Source organism: Sycon ciliatum, chromosome 7 (genome assembly GCF_964019385.1).
Source record: "Sycon ciliatum chromosome 7, ocSycCili1.1, whole genome shotgun sequence".
In the NCBI taxonomy this organism is placed as follows: Eukaryota; Metazoa; Porifera; class Calcarea; order Leucosolenida; family Sycettidae; genus Sycon; species Sycon ciliatum.
In genome coordinates, this window is record NC_088649.1 from 4,706,056 (window position 1) to 4,726,774 (window position 20,719).

General features: G+C 47.0%; 1 protein-coding gene across 1 annotated transcript; it reads left to right on the top strand.

Annotated features, from left to right (window-relative positions):
* Positions 1 to 176: 176 nt before the first annotated feature.
* On the top strand, positions 177 to 13,733 carry LOC135820804 (pre-mRNA-processing factor 19-like). Its single transcript, XM_065333849.1, has 19 exons — positions 177 to 331; positions 441 to 590; positions 1,726 to 1,802; positions 2,247 to 2,304; positions 2,932 to 3,015; positions 3,418 to 3,509; positions 3,870 to 3,899; positions 4,227 to 4,262; positions 4,743 to 4,784; positions 4,992 to 5,066; positions 6,018 to 6,200; positions 7,827 to 7,907; positions 8,337 to 8,481; positions 9,126 to 9,186; positions 9,476 to 9,571; positions 10,916 to 11,015; positions 11,291 to 11,352; positions 11,838 to 11,884; positions 12,649 to 13,733. The coding sequence occupies exons 1-19, from the start codon at positions 313 to 315 to the stop codon at positions 12,747 to 12,749; spliced, it is 1,539 nt and encodes a 512-aa protein (XP_065189921.1). The 5' UTR covers positions 177 to 312; the 3' UTR covers positions 12,750 to 13,733.
* The last annotated feature ends 6,986 nt before the right edge of the window (positions 13,734 to 20,719 follow it).

Genomic DNA, 20,719 nt, shown 5'->3' on the forward strand with positions numbered 1-20,719 from the left:
GATAGAGTAGGTTTAGGCTTGAAAGACCACGGAATTAATGGAATGTAAACGGTTTAGCAACCATGGAATCGTAGTAAAATCGCTAAAGCTATGAAACACGTGCTAGAAAAATTCAGAATTCACGGGGTAACCAGCTAAGGTTCACCGCGCTTATCGCGAGGTGGCAAAGCTCCTTGTTGCACTTGGAGTTTTGCGAAGTTCTTGTTGAGAACTCGGGAAACAGTTTGATTGATTGTTTTTTTATTTAATGATGCTGGCCTTCTAGAGGCAGGAACGTCCATTTCACGGCTGCAGTTTGTTGGATACAACGCAATGGAGCTGTACTGCTCTCGTAAGGAAGCACCTTCTTCGTTGGAGTCGGAGAACTGTCTTGCCGGAGGTGTTCATGTTTTGAGAATTTTATTTTGGGCTTGTGTTGCGTGCGTGCGTGCATGCAATAGTCTCGAACGTTGTGCCAGAGCATCCTGTCCTCTCGCCGGTCTCTGGTTGTGTTTTTGAGCGACGTCTGATCGAGAAGTATGTCGGTGAGACGGGAAACGATCCCGTCAATAGCCAGCCATTGACCTTGGAGCAGCTCATTGATATCAAAAGTGAGTCACGAAATTGAATAATATTACAGGTATATATTTTTTCAATTTTGCAATGAAATTTCAAGTTGGGAGAGAAAAAATGCTATTGTTCTAGCCCGATGAGAAGGAGAACAGTCTCGTCGCCACTGTAGACTATTGGCGTGCATGCGTTTCTTCCACTGTCCGGGATTGTTCCGGTATGCCCGGCTGTCCGCAATTTGATCTACATCAGACCTTTTTCAGAATAATTTGTGCACACGAATTTATTGTTATGGATCTGTCCGGCGTTGCTGTGATATTTGGGAGAAGCAAAAGGGATCTGATCCCTTCTTATTAGGATGTGAATGATGTTCCCACTAGCCTTGTTTCGACCTTGAGGGATCCACTTCCTTCAAGTCACCGTATTATTATATTAGTGGTCTGCTTCTGATGGTGTTGTGTGCAATACATAACACATAGCACATGTACTGTCGTGGGCATTGAAATCCGATGGGATGACCAGGGCTGGCACCCTTACTACTTTCATCGCGTACACGCACTGTAGTTCACGCACATACTCTGTAAAAATGGACCAGCAGTGCTTGCGGCTGCAAGGCCAGCGCCCCGTGGCCGCTAGACTTCTCAACGGATTTCAATGTCCACAACAATACAACTTATGAAGCGAGCAGTGGCAATGACACAATGAGAGCATGTGTGCATTGGCCTATGGCTGCTTAGTGCATGGTCCTGCCCCCCTACCGGCTTGGTGGTGGTGGTGGGGGCGGAGCTCTGTTCAGCCACACTGGGAATTTTGCTATCCACTATAACTAGACCAGCATCTGTCAAGCGGGTGCGTGACCCAACTGAAGCCAGCCACCATCCGGTCACAGTGTTGTATATGCCATATCGCCCTTTGTAGTTGTTTTTGGGAAGCTTGCGATTGACACGTGTCCCGTTTACATTGCATAGGTATCGTATTTTCCTATTAGAAGTCGACCTTTTGGGACCAAAAAGTCAAACCCGAAGTTAAAGAGGGGGGATAGTCGACTTACAACCTGAGCTCAATCACTATTGATCTCGAACCAGTGACTTGAGGCCCCAAACGTTGGGGGTCGACTTATATCAGACAAAATATGATGTTTGCTGGCCCTCCTTCTTACGTCTTTTCCGTGCGCAGCGAGTCCGGTTACCCGTCCTCGACCACCGTCAGCAACGAGCATTCCGGCCATTCTCAAACTGCTACAGGATGAGTGGGTAGGTAGACTCTGTAGTCATCATCTGTACTGTAATGTGACTCCTTTGACCTTAATCTTGGCTGGATAAGTGATGTAATGATGACATCGGTCTATGGTGCATGCACATTGAACACCGCACCATTGCATAGTCCCTGTTGAGTACCTATTTTGGTGTGACTGTGGTGACATGCGTCTAATTCAGTCGGGCGGAAATCCCATTAGCTTTACATTGTTTATCATCATGGCGTGGCCGATGTTGCGTACAGTGTCTGGGAGTCTGTAGTGATTTTGTCGCAATGTTTTTGAGTAGGTAAGTCTGATTCTGTGTATACCGTAATTTGAATATCTACTTTCTCGACCACTCCGGATGCCGCCACTTCCTTTAGTTTATCCCCGTAGAAGGCACAACTGTCACAACTTGGTGTGTGTGTTTGTGTGTGTGTCTTATCGGTCACGCTCGCAGGACGCCGAGATGCTGCACAGTTTTACTCTTCGCCAGCAGCTGCAGACAGCACGGCAAGGTCAGTACTGTTTGGTGCATGATCAATACAATGTCATTGCACATGTACTGTTGAGTGCCGAAGGACCGAAAAGCTAGAATTTCACCAGGTGCAGCATACCGTTATATATGCGGTGATTCCGCTGCGCATAGACTGCTGTGCATGAAAATGAGAAATGCGTAGGCTACGATGCTGACACCCCCCCCCCCCAGTTCTTCAGCGCACACCAGTACTGTACTTGCTAATCACGCCTTCCGTGATTTCATAGTCTACCTGTTCGCCCGTTACATGTTGGAAGCAGCAGTGCAGCGCATGGATGTTGCTGTGTAAGTTGTGCGCCTGTGTGTGAGCATATATTTGTGCCCATCGGTGTATGAACCAATTTCTCCGAGTGCTCCCCTCTCTATCGTGGTAAACGTGTAACGCTTTTCTACACAAAGAGAATCGTCTGAGTGTTTATGAACACGGAACTCCGAGTTACGAGAAGACTTTTGGCCTCTGTTGTTCTGCCTTTGTGTAGTACGCTCTGCCCATTTCGAGGTGTTGAGCACTATTTGCAGCAAGGACTCCAGACACTTTGTCTAACGCTTTTCTATATATTTCTGCTGTGCGCGCATGTATATATGTGTGGGTGGGTCTGTACCACAGAGTTGTCCCATGCTCTTTATCAGCATGACACCGCATGCCGTGTTATTGCACGACTCACCAAGGAAGTCACTGCTGCCCGTGAAGGTAAGCTGGAACTGCTCTTCTTGTGTCGACCTGTGTTCGCAAATCTATGGCTGTCTGTGTCTGCTAGCATGGTTTTGCTGCAGTCGTCAGTCACGTACGTGTACGCAGTGTGGATGCTACTGCTGTTGCTGTGTTCGTAATATAAATGGCGGTGGTTTGGGTTGTAGTCGTCATCATCTTCGTGAAATAATTATAACTAGCTCAAAGTATAAGTACTTTTGTACTTCTGTACTTTCTCCGTGTTAGCTACTTGATTTTCACTGGCCTTTTTTGCTCAAAAATGTTCTCTCCTCTCTCTCTCTCTCTCTCTCTCTCTCTCTCTCTCTCTCTCTCTCTCTCTCTCTCTCTCTCTCTCTCTCTCTCTCTCTCTCTCTCTCTTTCTTTCTTTCTCTCACTCTGCAGCATTGGCTACCTTGAAATCGCAAGCTGGCTACATTCAGGCAGCACCTCAAGCCGCAACTGCTGTTGCTGCTGCGCCAGCGGACGTAATGATGGTAAGACCTTGCACAGCATCGCTGCTCGTTTGAGCCTTTGTTATTCGAACACCTCAATTCTCTACACATCAGTTGTACAAACTTGAACTTCACCTTGGTTGTTCTACCTCCAGGTGTCCAAACACCTGGATTTTCTGCACCTCAGTTGTCCAAACTCGCAGTTATCCGAACACTTTGCCCATTTGAATCTCAGCAATCCGAACACGTGAATTATCCTCGTTCTAATTTGGTTATCCCGATCCCAATCACAGCAGAGATTCTATGCACCATCGGCAAAATATCAACCTTATGTGTACCTTGGTTGTGTGAAGGTACAACATGTTTGTAATTTCTTCTTGCTATTCCTTTTTCTGCCTGTAGGCTGACGAAGCAATGGACGATGGATTGACGGTGAGTCCGAGTTTTGCGTGTGGGGGGGGGGGGGGGGGGGCAGGTCGGAGTGTGTGTGTGTGCCGTTGTGTGTGTGTGTGTGTGTGTACGTGAGTGAGTGGGTGGGTGGGGGTTCTGTCTATCTGACTACCGGCATTGAGCAAACGTTGCACGGTGTGGTATCCCACCAGCTTTCTTTCTACTTTGCACGCATTTACACAATCTCATAGCTTCTCTTGCACCGTTCTGCAATTTGCTTATGAATACTATACATATGTATTTCTCAGCTGGATTGTTTCCATCCCTGAACACCAGTCTCTTTCTTTTGTTGCTCTTGTTCTCACCCAGGGACCTACTGAGATGACAGAGGAGATTATCGAGAGAGTGAGTGTTCCGAATGTGTCCTGTTCGTTTGTGTCTATGCCCTTGGCTTTCAAGGCTTGATCTGGTTGCGCCCTATGCTTTCAAGGGCCGCGTATGCTTGATCAGCTGCCGTTTTGCACCCAAGATAATTTGTGCGAGATTTTGGACGGGTGGTCTGGCAGACGGATGTTTTCTTGTGATGATTGAGTGTCCCTGATAGCTTCTCCCGGGCATCCGTATTCAATGTGAGAATTTTCTCATTTTCTCTCTGTTGACGTTGACGTTGCACTTGTGTTTTTATTTTGCCCGTACAAGAGAATCGTCCTGAGAAAAAGAAAGAAAAAATGTGAGAATTGCATACTGGAGTGTGCTCTCGGCAGTCCAGTGGCCAATCGATGGATCGTCAAGTGCTCCAATACTTGTGTTTGGTGCACTGCGAGGTGCACTGCCCTGTTCGTCTTCTTTATTCGCTTTGGTGTTCTTTCGTTGTTTGTGTCGTAGCTGCAAGAAACAGCGGCCAAACTCACAGCAGAACGCAAGAAGGTGAGTGCCTGCCGGTTTTGCGTAGCTTCTCTGTGTGTTTCAGTGACCTGCAAGTCGTGATACTAAAGTAGTTGTGAGTCTCTGGTAGGTGTACCCTAAGTTGTTGCTGGCACCAGTTTTGCATGCTGCTACTGTTATTGCTCTTTTTGTTGTCAATGTGTTCTCTCCATCCCGGAATGTGTATTGCCTGTGTCCTTGCTGTTACAGCGCGGTAAGAAACCTCCGGAAGGCCTGGCGTCTATTGAAGAGCTCTCTGCGTACAAGCAAACGTCCACTCATCCGGTTAGTCTCTTTCACCTTCTCTGTCTATCTATTTATCTCTCTCTCTCTCTCTCTCTCTCTCTCTCTCTCTCTCTCTCTCTCTCTCTCTCTCTCTCTCTCTCTCTCTCTCTCTCTCTCTCTCTCTCTCTCTCTGTCCCTGCTTTTAATTTCTTTGTCGTGTTGTCTTCCTATGCCGAAAGGGTAGTCACCTATGTGCATTGTACTGTAAGAGGATAAAAGGGCTAATAATACTGCGAATTGATGTCTGTTGCTCACCGGGGATCTACATTGTAGCTGGATATGCCAAGCAGCCACATCACGTCAAACCTCCTTCTCCCATCTTGTCATTGGCACTATGTCTTTCCATTTTGATAACCATGATCGTGCATGGATGTGTTACATCATGTACACCTTTCATCCATGCATCTGCAAAGTTACCACCTCTTTCTGGCTCTTTCTCGCCACTTTCCATTCCATTTGTGCACTTTCAATGCTACAAAGAGGTTCCCTTTCGCCAGAGGAGAGGGCCCCACACAATAATGTGGAGCACTATTACACACAAAAGACATAACGGACGTTTACAGAGTATGTCGCAACTTCTTGCACAATGTAATCATCAGAGGCAACTTGCATATGAAGGGCTCCAATTCAAAACGCGATAAAGACCAAACCGGAGCTTTAGCGTTTATTTGTCACGAAAGAATTCGTTTTCACGGGGCAAAACGCGATACATCCCAGTCAAAATGATGCCTGAAGTTTGTGTTCTTCTGCAAAACGCGATCAAAGTCATTGATGCTGCAGTGCAGACCGAAAAAGAACAAATCAAAAATGCACTTCCTGAAATTTCCACAAAATGGATTTATCTCGTTTTGAATTGGAGCCCTTCATATGTTCCCTACCAGTGCTATATTAATTATTTGCTATGTATGTGAACCTAGGTATTGGCTTTTCTGTGTGTGTGCTCGCGTGCAGGGTCTGCACAGCGCCAGTGTTCCTGGCATTCTCAGCCTCAGTGTCAACGAGCGCATGGGCCGCATCGCCACCGGTGGCGCCGACAAGAACGTCGTTGTGTTTGAGCGCGACACCGAGCAGATAGTGTGCACGCTCAAGGGTCACACCAAGAAGGTCACGAGCGTCGTCTATCATACAGATAAGGTGTGTACTGTTCATTTGTGTTCTAAATCATAGTCATACTTCCTCCGTTAACAAAAACTTCGCGATGGATTTTGATGGATATGAAAACGCTTAGAACCGGTCAAGAACAGTTTGTATCGACTGCAAATTACTGGACGACGGTGATTCAGCCTATGTACAGCGCTTTTACAAGAGAAACTGTTGGCGGAATGAGCAGAGAGTTCAGTTTGCGTCGCTTTCGCTCGATTCATTTTTGACCTGCGTCGCTGTCGTCATCTGCTGCACGCGAGTCGTCATCTGCTGTCCGCGAGTCGTCATCTCTCTCGAGTCGTTGTTCAGCTCGTTTCAGCCTTGCCTCGGCTTCTTTGATCACAATCCGCTTGATGTCGCCGCCGTTCAAGTAAGTTTGCTTTCAATCTGCGTGATCCGCCGCGATGGCGATTACTCGTTTCCACCAGGGAGTCGTGAAAAATGTTTTACGACTCCCTGGTTTCATCTTCGCTCTCCAGAACTCCGCGAAACGAGGAGTAAAGGCACAGCTAAACTGATTCCATTTTCTCTAATGGATACCAGCACTGAACGGCAGCGGCTAGCAAGTCCAGTCGACTTTCTTTAGCCACGAGACTCGCATCTGACTGCAGACTTTTGAAAGAATGCATGGTCATCAGCATTCGAATCTGGGCTTTGCCCAGGTTGAACAAGAACTAACGACGTGTTACTTCAGTTCAGAATTATTTTCATTGAGCCGTGCGATTGGAGCAGCTCCTTGTTCACTCGCTCATTGTGTGGGCTCGCTGCTCCGTGTTATCGCTCTCTATCAATCTCCAACGTACTCAGTGCTAAAGTGGTAGAGGGGCCAAGCAACGCAATATCCCCTCGGATAAGTGGCATTTCAGTTTCGCTCGCCATGGCTGTCATCACCTATGTTTCCACAGCGCAACCATCGATTCCGCTCGGCTTGTTGTGAAAGGCCGCTTTCCTTGCATCGTACCTCTGTCATGGCATGCCAGGGAAGGCCAAGAAAGTGACTGTGACTCATTTCCCGGCAGTTTGTGCCCAAATCAGGCCCTCAAAATTCCATCACGAAGTTTTTGTTAACGGAGGAAGTAGCTATCAAAAAAGATCATTGTTGAAGAAGAGCGTAGAGCAATGGGCAGTTTATAGTGGAAATGGTGCGTCTTCATCATGTTTTGACGTTGCACCAAGATGCCTCTCAATACGTAGCGTATTCAAGTACTCTAATTTCAGAAATTTTAGGTGCTCAATATTTTCGGTACGAGGGCAAAAGGCCAGGTTAGGTGAACAGAAATTTCAGGTACAGAGAAGCAGTTCCCTCTTGGATTATGTGTGTTAGTGTTTGTTCGGTGTATTGAAATTTTAGGTATGAAACCGGAAGTACACCTAACATTTGTGGAATTACAGTATTACAGTGTTCTACTCAGTGTTTGGTCGCATCCTCTTATATTGCTTTCCGAATGTCTATCCATCTGACCTATCCCTCTGTTTGGCCTCTCTCTTTCTCTCTCTCTCTCTCTTTCTCACTCTCACTCACTCACTCTCTCTCTAATGCACATGGGCCAGTTTTTGCAATCCTCCTTGATTTCATTTCGTACTTTTATGCTTTTTCTCGTTTTCCCCACCCTGCAGAATGTAGTATTTAGCGCCTCTCCCGATGCCACAATTCGCATGTGGACTGTAGCGAACAGCCATTGTCAACATGTGATCAAGGTACGTGCAAAACGTCATGCTGTGCTTATGCCCTGTTAGTAGTCATGGGTTGGCAGTTGACCTGGGATCCTGTCACGCTACGTATGTCCGGATCACATCAGTCGTTGGCCGATGAATGCTTGCAGAGTTTCGTTCCTATCTTGCCCTGTTGTTCATGTATGTAGGTGCGTGTTTTGCAATACGCCCATTGCGTAATGACAAAATTTGCACCGCCAACACCCCGCACACAGACACCTGAGCATGGTCGTGTGGGGTGTTTAACAGTGCATTGCTGATCCCAGTGTACTCACATAACACCCCACACAGCCACACCTGGGCATGGGTGTGTGGGGTGTTTTAACAGTGCATTGCTCATACCTTCCATATTTGGCAATGCGCACTGGACTTATGACCATTGTTGACTGCTGTTGCTGCTGCTACCGTGTGCAGGCTCACGATGGTCCAGTTACTGGTCTCTCGCTGCAAGCCACTGGCGACTACTTGCTCAGTTGCTCCACGGATCAGCACTGGGCGTTCAGTGATGTTACCACCGGTCGTGTCCTGGCAAAGGTTACTGATCCATCGATTAACGATGGTAGGTGTGTGTGTGTGTGTGTGTGTGTCTCTCTCTCTCTGTCTGCCGTCTCTCTCTCTTTCTCTCAAACAATGTTCTCCTCGATGACGAGATCATCCTTGCGCACTCAGTGTTGTGACATTCTTTACCCAATGCTGCTGTTGCTACTACTGCTGCTGTTGCTATTGCTACGGTGATGCTGTGGTCAGTAAGCGTGGGTGATGTTTGTTCAACGTGCTGATATCTTCTGGGACCTCTGGTTGTGGTGCAGTGTGTGCGCCCGGCCCGGAGGGCTGAGGGGAGTTCTGTTGTACTATTTTTTGGGCTCTCTCTCTCTCTCTCTCACACACACACGCACACTCTCCGTCTCTATCCATCTCTCTCTCTCACGCTCTCTCGCTCGCTCTCTCTCTCTCTCTCTCTCTCTCTCTCTCTCTCTCTCTCTCTCTCTCTCTCTCTCTTGGTGTCTCAGTGCAATCAGTTGCCTCGCGTTCTACCTTGCCTGGGCCAGTCCTTTTGCATGATACCAAGATGTCTATCCTCAAATGTATCCCATGAACTGTTCCATTCTCACCACAAAGAACTCCGTAATGAGTGCATTGAGGTTTGGGAAATCGTCAATTCTATTTTTCGTTTTTCATTGTGTGCTTTTTGCTTGTTTCTAGAGCTGACTTGTGCGCAGTTTCACCCTGACGGTCTGCTGTTCGGTACTGGCTCAAAGGACAGGTGAGGCGATGGTGATCATGCTGCTGATGCTGTTGCCACTGCTGCTACTAAAAAGGTGTTTTACTGAACGCACAAACAAAATTAATGATGATATGAATGCAGGGAGAGCATCGAAATAAAAAACAGAACAGCAAAATTGATTGATAAAAATGCTGCTTCTGCTGATGCTGTGGCTAATGGTTAGGGTAGGGCTGGTGCTGTTGGGGGCCACTCATGAATCACTCTGCATGCGCTGATTTGTTTCTGCCCTGTGTGTGTGCCGCATGGGTTGTGTGTGTTCCTGCTGCAGTGTCGTAAAGATCTGGGACTTGAAGGAGAAGGCGAACGTGGCCAACTTCCCCGGCCACTCCGGTCCCATCACGGACATTGCCTTCTCTGAGAACGGGTAAGTCCGCCGCCTACTGACTGCATTCTCCAGCTCTGCATGTCTTTCACTTTCGCAGAGGTAGCCCCGTGTGTACTAGTACACAGCCTACTGATCTTTGTGGACGGATGGTGGTCCAGCTGTGTTGTGTCCAGAACACAGGCTGTTGCAAGTGTGTGACGTTTCTGCGCCAGTCCGCGTGTGCCTTCTAATCTTTATCCAGCGGCTGTTCCACCAAGGGTTGTGGTCTTCAACTTGTACATAGCTCCGTGTACAGTCAATTTTTTTGTTCAGCGGCCGTCCCACCGGAGCCGTATCTTGTACATGGCTAATCATACACTGTGGACAACATGTTTGTCTGATGATCGCCGCCTGGCATGAAACTCTCGAGTTACAATAAGTAATTTGTTCCTCTTTGTCCGCAGTGTGTGTGAGAGCAGCTGTATACCCTGTGCACGGAGCACTATTGCAACAACAACAACAACAGTGTCTACATCAAGAGTTCATAATCCCCCAGCGTGCGCAACTTCACTGATCAGATCTGGGACGGCGAAATCCGTGTTGCACGTCATAGTGTGACATCATGAGTAGGGGAAGTGTTTTGGTGGCGGACCGCATCGACGGAATGACGCAAGTCCCACCCGGAAAAAAACCCCATACATCACGGATTACACTGTCCCACCACCCCATCCCAGTTGCGCACTCTGGGGGTTATCGACTCGTGTCTACATGCATGTCCGTAAAGTCGTGCTCGGTGAAATCCGACCCGAAGTGCACAGTTGGCGCCCTGGAAGTGGTACGAATGTGGCTCGACGTACACATACCGTAAAGTCTTGTATAAAAGCCGCACTTGAATAGAAGCCGCAATTTTTGGCCCATCAAATCACACGTAAGCCTGGTTTTAGTGTTGACATACATAGAAATACCTATCTTGTATAGAAGCCTGTCTCATATGGAAGCCTGCAAAATTTCACCAAGAAAGTCATAGAAGCCGCGGCTTTTATACAAGACTTTACGGTATATCAGTACTGTGATGTAATCGGAACTGGTCCAGGGTGCCAGTTGCCAGCACTTTGGGGTCGGATTTCAGTGAGCGCAACTGTAGTTGTCTCGAGTGTACCGTATTTCCCCGATTATGAGTCGCACCCACCTTTTCAGGATTGAGCCATATTGTTTCTGTACAGTCGCGTAGGTAGGATGTCGCACCCCCTTATGTGCCCTTGAAGTTAAGTGTAAAAAGATGCGACTTACATTCAAGGCAATATGGTATAATAAGAAGTGGCTTGATGCTAGTGATGCCCGGTCTCAAACAGACGCGCGGTCCGTGTCTGAGTGTTTCTCTATTGTTCTGGCGTGTGCCTGCAGTTATTTCTTGGCGACGGCTGCAGACGACTCGACTGTCAAGCTGTGGGATTTGCGTAAGCTGGAGAACTTCAGAACAATTCAGCTGGAGGGCAGATATGAGGTAAGAGGTGGTGTTTCTGCAGGATATAGTTTCCTCGTTGGTGCTTGCATGTCTCTCTGTGCCATATCACAAGTAGGTATCAAAAATCAGCTGTGATTCACAGAAGCATTTGTTGTCTTTGCCTTAGTTACATGGCTGAAATTGTTTCCCAAGTTTCCTGTGACAAGCGAATTTCTGCTGTCGGTGCTGCGGCTGCTGCTCTTTCTCCTCTTGCCGTTCTTGCTCCGTTCACCTTGCTGCTGTTAATGGTATGGTTGTTGGTTGTGCTGCTGTAGGTGAAATCTCTATCGTTCGACTCGAGTGGTAACTACCTAGCTATCGGCGGTACTGACATCAGGTGAGTGAGCGACCGGACATGATTTCCTCTGCTGCAGTCTCAGCCCTTCACAGCTTCATATGCTCAAGTAGTAGACAGTGTGGATGCTGTGGATGTGGATGCTGTGGATCGGATTGCTTTCTCTCTTTCTTGCATTCTCTCTTCAATTATTTGTGTGCTCATATCGGAATTGTTTTCTGGCCGTAAAAGTGGCTTCTTCAGCAGACGGTGTGCACAATGTTATTGTGATGTCATCATCCGGACGCATATTCTGTACCAAATGGGTGCTCTATAGATGTAAACGAAATGCGTTGCAACACCCACGTTGTCCTACAGGTTGTGCTTGTTTGGTACACGCTTTGTCTAACTTTCTTATCACTGTGTGTGTGTGTGTGTGTGTGTGTGTGTGTGTGTGTGTGTGTGTGTGCGTGTGTGTGTGTGTGTGCGTGCGTGCGTGTGTGTGTGTGTTTATCGTGTTGTTTATCGTGTTGTTTATCGTGTTGCAGATTATATCACTGTAAAAAGACGTGGAATCAACTCGCTATGTTTGATGGTAAGTGGACATGGTGTCCTGTGCTCTTGCTTGGTTCAAGGTCTCTCTCTTCTCTATTTCTTTCTCACTCTCACTCTCTCTCTCTCTATCTATCTATCTACTAGTATCTATCTATCTATCCATCACAAACACGCACGTACACAAACACCCACCCACACACACACACAAACACCCACACACACGTACACGTACACACACTCTATCTATCTCTATCTATCTATCTATCTATCTATCTATCTCTCTTTCTCTCTCTCTATCTCTCTCTATCTATCTCTCTCCGGATGTGGTTGCACTTGCCTCTGCTACTGTAGTTGTGGATGTTGTGACTAGAAATGGCGGAATGCAGCTGATCACCGCTGGTCTTCACTAGTGCTTAGCTCGAGTGTCCGCGCTCTGTGTAGCGACGCACAATTGGATCGGAACAGAACATTGGGCCAGGGCCGGTTTTGAACACAAATTTGACCATGAGGCCAAGAGTTCGCTGGGTACACATAAGAAAGAGAACGGGGGGGGGGGGGGGGGGGAGGCAGTTTGCCAAGCTTTCTTTGTACTTCGGTGGATATACATGGAAACATCGGCTTGCTATGCTGGCTGGCATGGGTTGAACAAAGGCCATGCCAAGCCTCTCACTGGCTTGTGCGAGAAACCCAGCTTTCACCATCAACTGTTTTGTTTTGTTATTTTTGATGGATGTTTCCCTCCGTTGCCTATTCTGTCCTCATACATGACATGTATTGTGTCTCTGTGTGTGTTTGTGCTTATAGAACACAGTGGCCCAGTCACTGGCGTTGCATTTGGCAAGAATGCGTCGTACCTCGTCTCCGCCTCCATCGATCGCCATCTCAAGTTTTACACGGCGCAGTAGGCGACGGCGCAATGGCCGGTTTGTTTGTTGCGGCATCATCATCACTACCGCTACTGTGGCTGCTACTGCACAAATAGTGCTATTGCCAGTCTGGCTGAGTGGGTGCGTGTACGTGTGCATGTGCGTGAGTAAGCACGATGCCCGCTGTGGAGAGAACGCGCCGTACACTTCGGCACGTCTGTGCGTAGCTACGTAGGTGGTGAGTGATTCGTTTCACCACCTCTCCCGCAGCGTAGCTTACGACGCTGGTGCACGGTGTTGGGGTGTCTATGCGCGCATGCATGCGTGTGTGCGTGCGTGCGTGTTTGCTTAGTTGTTAGTGTGAGCATGACTCGGTATTTTTTTCCTGTACAGATTTCAGATCGTTTGATCTCTTATTTTATGCATGTCTGCTCGCGCCTTCACGGAACCTGTAGCGTGAGCCATCATTGATCCATAGTCCGCGGGGTTTTTTCCCGGTCGATTCTTCTCTGCTTTTCTGCGCGTCTTCGGTCCTTTGCTATTTGCTTTTAGAGCTTTCTTTTTTGATTTCAGCATATTTCGTACACTCCTGTTGCGACTGGACTGCTGGCACTGTTTTGATTCGGGCGTGCTCCTCGTCCATGTGCGCAGTTTCATCTGATTTTGTGATTTTTTTGTTTGTTTTTGTTTTGGTGTGTGTGGTGGGGTGTCAGTGTCCGTATGACAATGTGCCCGCCTGCCCTCCTCACTACTAGTTTGTCCACGTACGTACGCCATCTGCTCTCTGCTCCGTGTTCTGGTGGTGTTTGAGTTTACCTGTGAAATTCGTTCTCCTCGTCGCCTTGCTGTGTTTGTCTTGTGTTTTGTTTGCTGGTTCAATACTCTCAACTTTGTAGTGTTCATTGTAGTAACTACCAGCTTCCCGCTCTCTATCTCTTCTTCATGTGTCCTTCATTGTTGTGTTTGCGGAAATCTGCCTTCTACGACCATTGAAAAGTAACTCTGGAGAAGAACCACTGACAATGAAGCGGTGCTGATGGTGTGTGCGCGTCTGTGTTTGTATGAATTGTTGAGGATGTCTTTTTGGCACCTTCTGAAGTTGGTTTTTGGGCGAATACTAGTACCTTGTTTCCAGCATGTTCTCACACTCTTGGTACATACATTACATGTATACTGTCTAGCCACTACAATGAACATGGTTAGCATGTTACTGTTTACGCGAAATCCAACGGTACTCAAATTTTCACGCGGTGAACGTTGGTATGCTCCCCCCCCCCCCCCCCCCCCACACACACACGTACACACACACTATCCACATACTGCCCTCTCCATATTTTTAGTACGGAATATTATATAGCTGACAAAGTACCATTAATTTTTTTCTTTTCTTTTGCTTCACATTATCATACCGTATTATCTCCATTATATAAGCACGTTCCTTTATTTTTTCAATGTACCTCCGCCCCGTGCTATTAATGGAGACGTTCCTTTATTGGAGACTATTCCATTATTAATTCAACCTCATTTCAGAGGCTTGTTGCCATGCCAAATTCATGTCAGACACACACATTTCAGGGTTTTTTCGCCGGTACAGATAATGAATTTACACAGTGTGCTTATACAGTCAGACCTCGCATAACCGCACACATCCGTCTTCCAGAAAAATATCCGGATAGGCGAGGGAACCGGATAATCTGACACGCACACTGTATGTGTACATGACATATGCTGTAAATCGGTAACCAACGATTTTCTTCCGGATGGCGAGGGATCCGGATAAACGAGGACCGGATAAGCGAGGTCTGACTGTAATGGAGACTGAGCACTTTATTTTTTGAATGCCGCCCCAAGGTGTTCTATTATTGGAGACGTGCTATTATCTGATTATTGGAGACTGTGCTTAGAGATAATACGGTATTCATCAATTAGTACGAACTCGTAGGAGCCGTGGTTGGCTCTGGCCATCCCGGCGAGAAGGCAGATATGCCTGTTCGATTGGTGAATTAAAATTAAAATACCATACCGTACCATCAAGAGTGCATAAACACTCTTGATACCATACATGAGAGAATGGAATAATAAGATAAAGTGCCCTGCTAGCCTGGATGGACATGCCAGGGAGTCGTAAAAATACTTCATGACTCCCTGGATACGGGTCATGGATCTCTTGCCTGTACCGTTAACGCGTTACCATGTACCAGACAGTGGTTACTTCTTTTCTTCTTGGCCAAGACAGGGCGAGGTCGGTCACCGACGCCAAGAATCTTGCGAGCGCTGGTATTTCTGTGCCAGAGACTTTTATTACAAAGCACGAAGAAGTGTAAAAACCAGGGAGTCGTATTTTACGACTCCCTGGTAAAAACAACAGAAAAATGATAAAGCACCCATTTTGATAATCCAGGGGATGGCCCACGCCCAGGGAGTCGTCAAATATTTGACGACTCCCTGCCCACGCCTGTGGTACTGTACTGCCACTGCATTATAAAATTAATCATACGTAATGACTGATAAAAGGTGTGAAGCAAACTAATAACAAAAGTGTAAATGAAAATGCTGGTGTTTCTGTTGTGTGTGGTACCGCACGCGTACCCGTACACAGTGGTACACATACCGGTATGTAGATCTACGTGAACGGAGTCTTTTTGAGCAGGATCGTGGGTTTCGACTGGTTCATGACCTATTGAACCCGTGACCTGCCAGGTCAAACTCGCGGTTCAACACGCATGACGGCATGTGTGGCGCGGCGCGGAGTTCTTGCTTGGACCTTCGAAAAGCCAAACAGCCGTTTTGGGACATGACCTACTTTTTGGGAAAGAAATATCAGCTTGGATGTCAAGGTTGGCTGCTGCTGACTGAGAAATTTGTTTCAGGCGAGCAAACACACCCCGCAAAAGCCACACCAAGTTTTCAGCGGAAGATAGAAATCTTCCCAGTAATAGCCTGGTTTAGCTCGTGTAACTTGCAGTGGCGGTCGAAGCGATTTCGGAGGCCGAGGATATAGGTGAAGTGGAAGGGAGAGGGAGTTTGAAGTAGCAGTTTTTTTTCCTAGCCTTGGTCGGGAAATCAATCCGTGTGTGAGACCGAGACGAGTTCTGCGTACATGTCCAAGAACCAGTTGACACTATGGTGAAGGTGAGAAAGAAACGTAGAATTCTTCCCTTGCTTCTGCCAAAAGTGAGCAGGCACTTTGTTGTTGCCTTGCTGTAATGGCATTTGGCGGTTTCAATGTTGGACAAATCCCCTTTATGGATTGGAATTTGTTGCATCTTAGGCAAGCTTCCTTCTCACTGAGGCCTTTAAGGCCTTTGGTCGAAAACTCGATGTGCATGTGATGTACGAATGCGACAAACATGATTTAGAGCGTGTATGGTATTGCTTTTGGCCTTGTGAACCTGACATAATTGGCTGTAGGTTTACTGTACTCTACTGGACTGTACTGTACTGTGAGTGTTCTCCCAATGCACCTCCCAATGCACCTCCCGATGCACCCTGAACTGTACTGCACCAAGCAAAGCACGCTGAGCGTGGTCGCTGACGACCCGAGTGGGCGACTACGCCTTTTTCTATTCTTACTTCTTGCTGTGTAACGGATACCGTCCGAAGGCAACATGTCTCAGTTCCAGTCAGTTCAGGCAGCCAAATCGTCCACACTGCTTTTTGTAGCTGCTTGACCACTGCACACATGTGTTGAAGATCTATACTACATGTACAGTAGTTTGCACTGGTGTTACAGCACTGGATGTTTCGATACAGCAAGAAGGGGACATAGAGTATTCCCCTCTAACCTAGTAACGTTAGGATAGCCAGAATTGCCACCAAAAGCACTTCAATGACTAGGATCAAGAGTCCATAAACAAGAGTATGCAACTGTGATCTCTTTTCTATGGGCCAGATGCGCGGCGCGCTGCCTTCATTACATCATTCAGCTGCAGTCCGCGCACTGCGGAAAATCAAACACCGCACTTTCCCTCCAGTTTGAAATGAACTTTCGTACGGAACTGGAGTTCACGCGCCAGAATTCAGAGATTTTGTAGGTACTGGAACGAATCAAGCAAAAACGGATGGGCTCGTGCGAGAAATTGAGAGTTTGGATGCATGCTTTCAGAGCGTGATGAACGCAAGTTACGTAATGAAGGCAGCGCGCCGCGCACTGACCCATAACCACAGTTGCATACTCTTGTTTATGCACTCTTGCTAGGATGTATGTACATGTATGGTGCAGGGAGAGTCAGTACTCAATAGAGAGTTTTTTGTCGAGTTCATTGGTGCGTGATATCATTTTAACGTGAAGCGAATGTGCTAGTTTTGTAATAATTATTGTATTTTTATTGTTTTTAAACCTCGAAAGCCTATCGAGGGGGTTTCCAAACTTCCATAATACCAAAGCCATATAAGAAGTGATGAGCAATAGTCTAAGCCAGGCATTGGCATTCATGATTGCCTGCCGTGAACGTGTTTGGGCCATTCTTCAGCTATGACGCCATCGTGAAAACTAACGCATAATGAGAACGTGAGAAATGGCAGCTTTTTGTGGCATACGTCTCTACTAGTGTCAGGTCCCACCGGCCCAGAAGATTTTGTTGTTTGCTAAAGTTAGGAAAGGGTTTGCTCCCCACACAGGAGCTTGCGCTTTTCCGCCTACTTGACTGGGCACTTGACTGGCTCACGACTAAAGTGATGTACAAAATAGCAAATCACACACTGGCAACCTGGCTGTTGTAGCTGTGAGAGTTGACAACATCACGGGTGCGATGCTAACTGGAACACCTATGTGTTGAGAAGCAAGTCACTCAGGGTGTAAAGACCGGGCGCAGGAAGCCCAAAGCCAAAAGCGCATCACGCACGTGCGCTACATATATCAATTGAATTGTCTCAGTATTATGCACACTCACACGCCTACGCACACACTCATGCATGACTAAAATAATCCCAACACTGCTGTAGCGAGTAATTGAAAACCACGTGAAAATATCTGCACTCCAAAGTGACATGTCACGCATGAGTCAACTGAAGACAATCATATGAATCTCTGGATCACTTTTACTGGGCATTCTGACCTGCGACTGAAGTTTTTCTTCCAGTAGAATTTATTACAGTCAAACCTCTTTGACGATGAACACCAAGGGAACGATGGTATTTGTTCGCAAAAAGGAGAGCCTTTCTTGTCCATGGTGTATACCCAGTGAATATAGAGTGATGTATTTAACCTTTTGAGCCCGGGCCCATTAAAAACCTCTGCCACGCAGTAAAAAAATTAGATTCACTCTATGTGAGCAAACTTGATTACAAACGATTCTTTCATATATCCTGAGCACAGAACTGTTTTTGTTTTGGAAATGAAACAAAGATTACAAAAGTTATGACCGTTTTCAGAAAGGTAGTTTTACGCGAAATTGGTAAAATTGAAATGTATGCACGCGCATGTAACTCCAGTTCAAACTTACGGATCGAATCGCATTTTTTTACGGTACGCGTACATCCTAGGAGTCCTCTGTGCAGCGGTACAGCTCGACGCCACGCCACGGAAGAAACGCGGGATCGATGTAGTTCCGCACTGACTCGTGACGTTCTAGAACGTCACGCGTGTCACAGTGGCAGTGGTCATGACGTGTCGGAACGTCATGCGTGCTCAAAAGGTTAATAGGGTTATGAATACCATGGCTGTCTTACGCCCACTTTGCACTTGATGAAATGCTCACTTACATTGTTTTGTCTTAGGGCTAGCTTGTAACTTGTTTCAGATTACATGTAGTAGTGTGAATTACGTGACTGTTCCTGTACTGACTTATAAAAGCCAACTTTGTATCATTCTTCTCCTGTATCCCTGATGACGCCCTCCTGGGTGAAAATTTGGACAATTTCAACTGTACGTGGTGTAGCCAAGGACTGTTTGTGGGTTGCGAGTTGGGTATACTGAAAATTATGCACAGTATTCTTCACTCTATAGTGGTTTTGAATTGCACCCAGTGAGTAGCTGCAATGCTACAGAGTGGTGTGTACCAATCAGCACGAGTCTGTTCCGTGGGTCTACGCGCATGTCAAAAGTGCTGCAGCACATGCAGTTGCGGACAGTGGGCAGCTGAGGGTACTGTAAATATACAAATTTTCGGCAGCTATTTAATTTCGGCTATATTCGGCACCGACCGAAAACGCCTAAATTAAAACGCCGATGAAATTTTTCACAGCATCTGTCGCGCTATACCATGCCCTCTACCCCACGCCGAAAATAAATCGCCGCCGAAATGTCAAAAATCGTGAAGTGCCGAAATTTTGCAGCGCCGAAATTTTGTATATTTACAGTAGTTGCTTCAAAGCACATCGTCCATCTGTGCTTGCCCGATCTGTGTACGGTACACATTGTGTTTGAACCGGTGTGAGCTCACCAGTGCTGCTGAACACAGAGAAACGAGCCCGAGCCGAATTACGGCACCAATGGCATTACTCGAAGTCGGAGGGTTTGACCGGGCATGGGTCTAAGTGTACCATGAAGAGTGTAGAAAGCACTGGTACAGCAACCCGCATGCTAATGGAGCTATCCTGCAAATGCGTTCCTTCAGCTCCGTGGTGTACTTGGTGCAGATGCTTTAGAGAGCACGGCGTGATGTGATGAGATCGGGTGAGCGGCAAATGGGAGACGTCTGCGATGCCGTGCGGTGCAACCGCCGTTTTAGTTTCTTTAGTAGTAGTTCTTTAGTAGTAGTTCTTTAGTTTCTTTAAAAACTCGTGCAGCGTAGATGCTGTATCTGTCTGTCTGCCTTGGTCAGCAGCTTCGGCTGGATGTCCCGCATGACGTCGGAACTGGTCATACACTAGCCAGCGGTGCAGTGTGGTCTAGCCAGATTGTACAGTAATGCAAGCAATACGCCTTTTGCGCGTTGTACAGATGCACGGAATCCCGTAGAATCGAATGGGTGTTGAATGTGCAGGACCCTATTGTGTTTTCTGCTATTTCCACTAAGAAATGGGGCCTGAAGGCATTTCAAAACGAAAACCTTTTCTGACAAAGATCTAGCTAGTCATTAGTTCTAACCAAAGTGAAGAAGCTGGAAAAGGGATTGTTTGCCATTAATTATGAGGCTAAAATTGATCAAATGCGCATGCATAGCACACAATGAACACCCAATCGGTTCTGTACACACCTACGCCCTAGTACTGAACTTCGTACATCTGTACAACGTGCAAAAGGCTGATTGTACACTCCTACAGGGAAAATTATGGATTTGTACTGGATATTCTGGCCGAATATTAGCTTTGCTACTGTCCACTTTTGGAGGAACGAACCTCAGTAACATAATCGGAGAGCATTTCATGCTGCATGGCCGAGAACAATCACGAAAAGGTCAAACTTATGATCTTTATGGCGGGACGAATATTTACAGTTGTGCTACTGCCCACAGTTAATTTGTGGCCTGGCACGAGGGAAACATGGATGCAGCGAATGGGATTTCTGGCCTTCGACCACTTTGATGGTAGATCTGGTCCCAACACACGTAGGAAAAGATCATCATAGTTATGCAATGAATGGTATTTTTTGTTTTGCCCTCTTGATTGATTGTTGCGCGTGGCAGGGTTCCGGTTGCAGCCTGTCAGCGGCGCTATCCTCTCCGAGGCGGAGGGACTCGCCGCAGCTAGGGCCCATGCTGAGCCTGGGTGCTCCACTGTTACTACTGCTGGTGCTGTCATCATCAACTCCACTAGTCAACGCTCTGAGTAGGTGTTTTAAATAAACTTTTTTAAGGCTGCAAAAACATTCTTGGTTTTGGGTACAAGTTTTTTTGAAGGCTCATTTCTTTGTGAAGAAGGTGGCTGCTCCAGAAATTGGTGCTCCAGAAATTGGAGCTTGCGCTTCCAAGTCAGATTGACAAGGAGAGCACGGTTCTCATCTGCCCGCATCCACGGAATTCGTGCACAGAGTCGCCAGAATCACAACAGCAGCACACAACATGTTCAATCGGCAACAACCCCCTCCCCTGGTTCTGCCCGCCAGGCATACCGCATCAGCACCGAGA

Excerpts from the sequence above, each read along its gene's own strand:
- LOC135820804 (XM_065333849.1), top strand. Across the intron at positions 4,785-4,991 it reads TCACAGCAGAACGCAAGAAG|CGCGGTAAGAAACCTCCGGA; the intron begins GTGAGTGCCTGC and ends TTGCTGTTACAG. Across the intron at positions 8,482-9,125 it reads TGATCCATCGATTAACGATG|AGCTGACTTGTGCGCAGTTT; the intron begins GTAGGTGTGTGT and ends GCTTGTTTCTAG.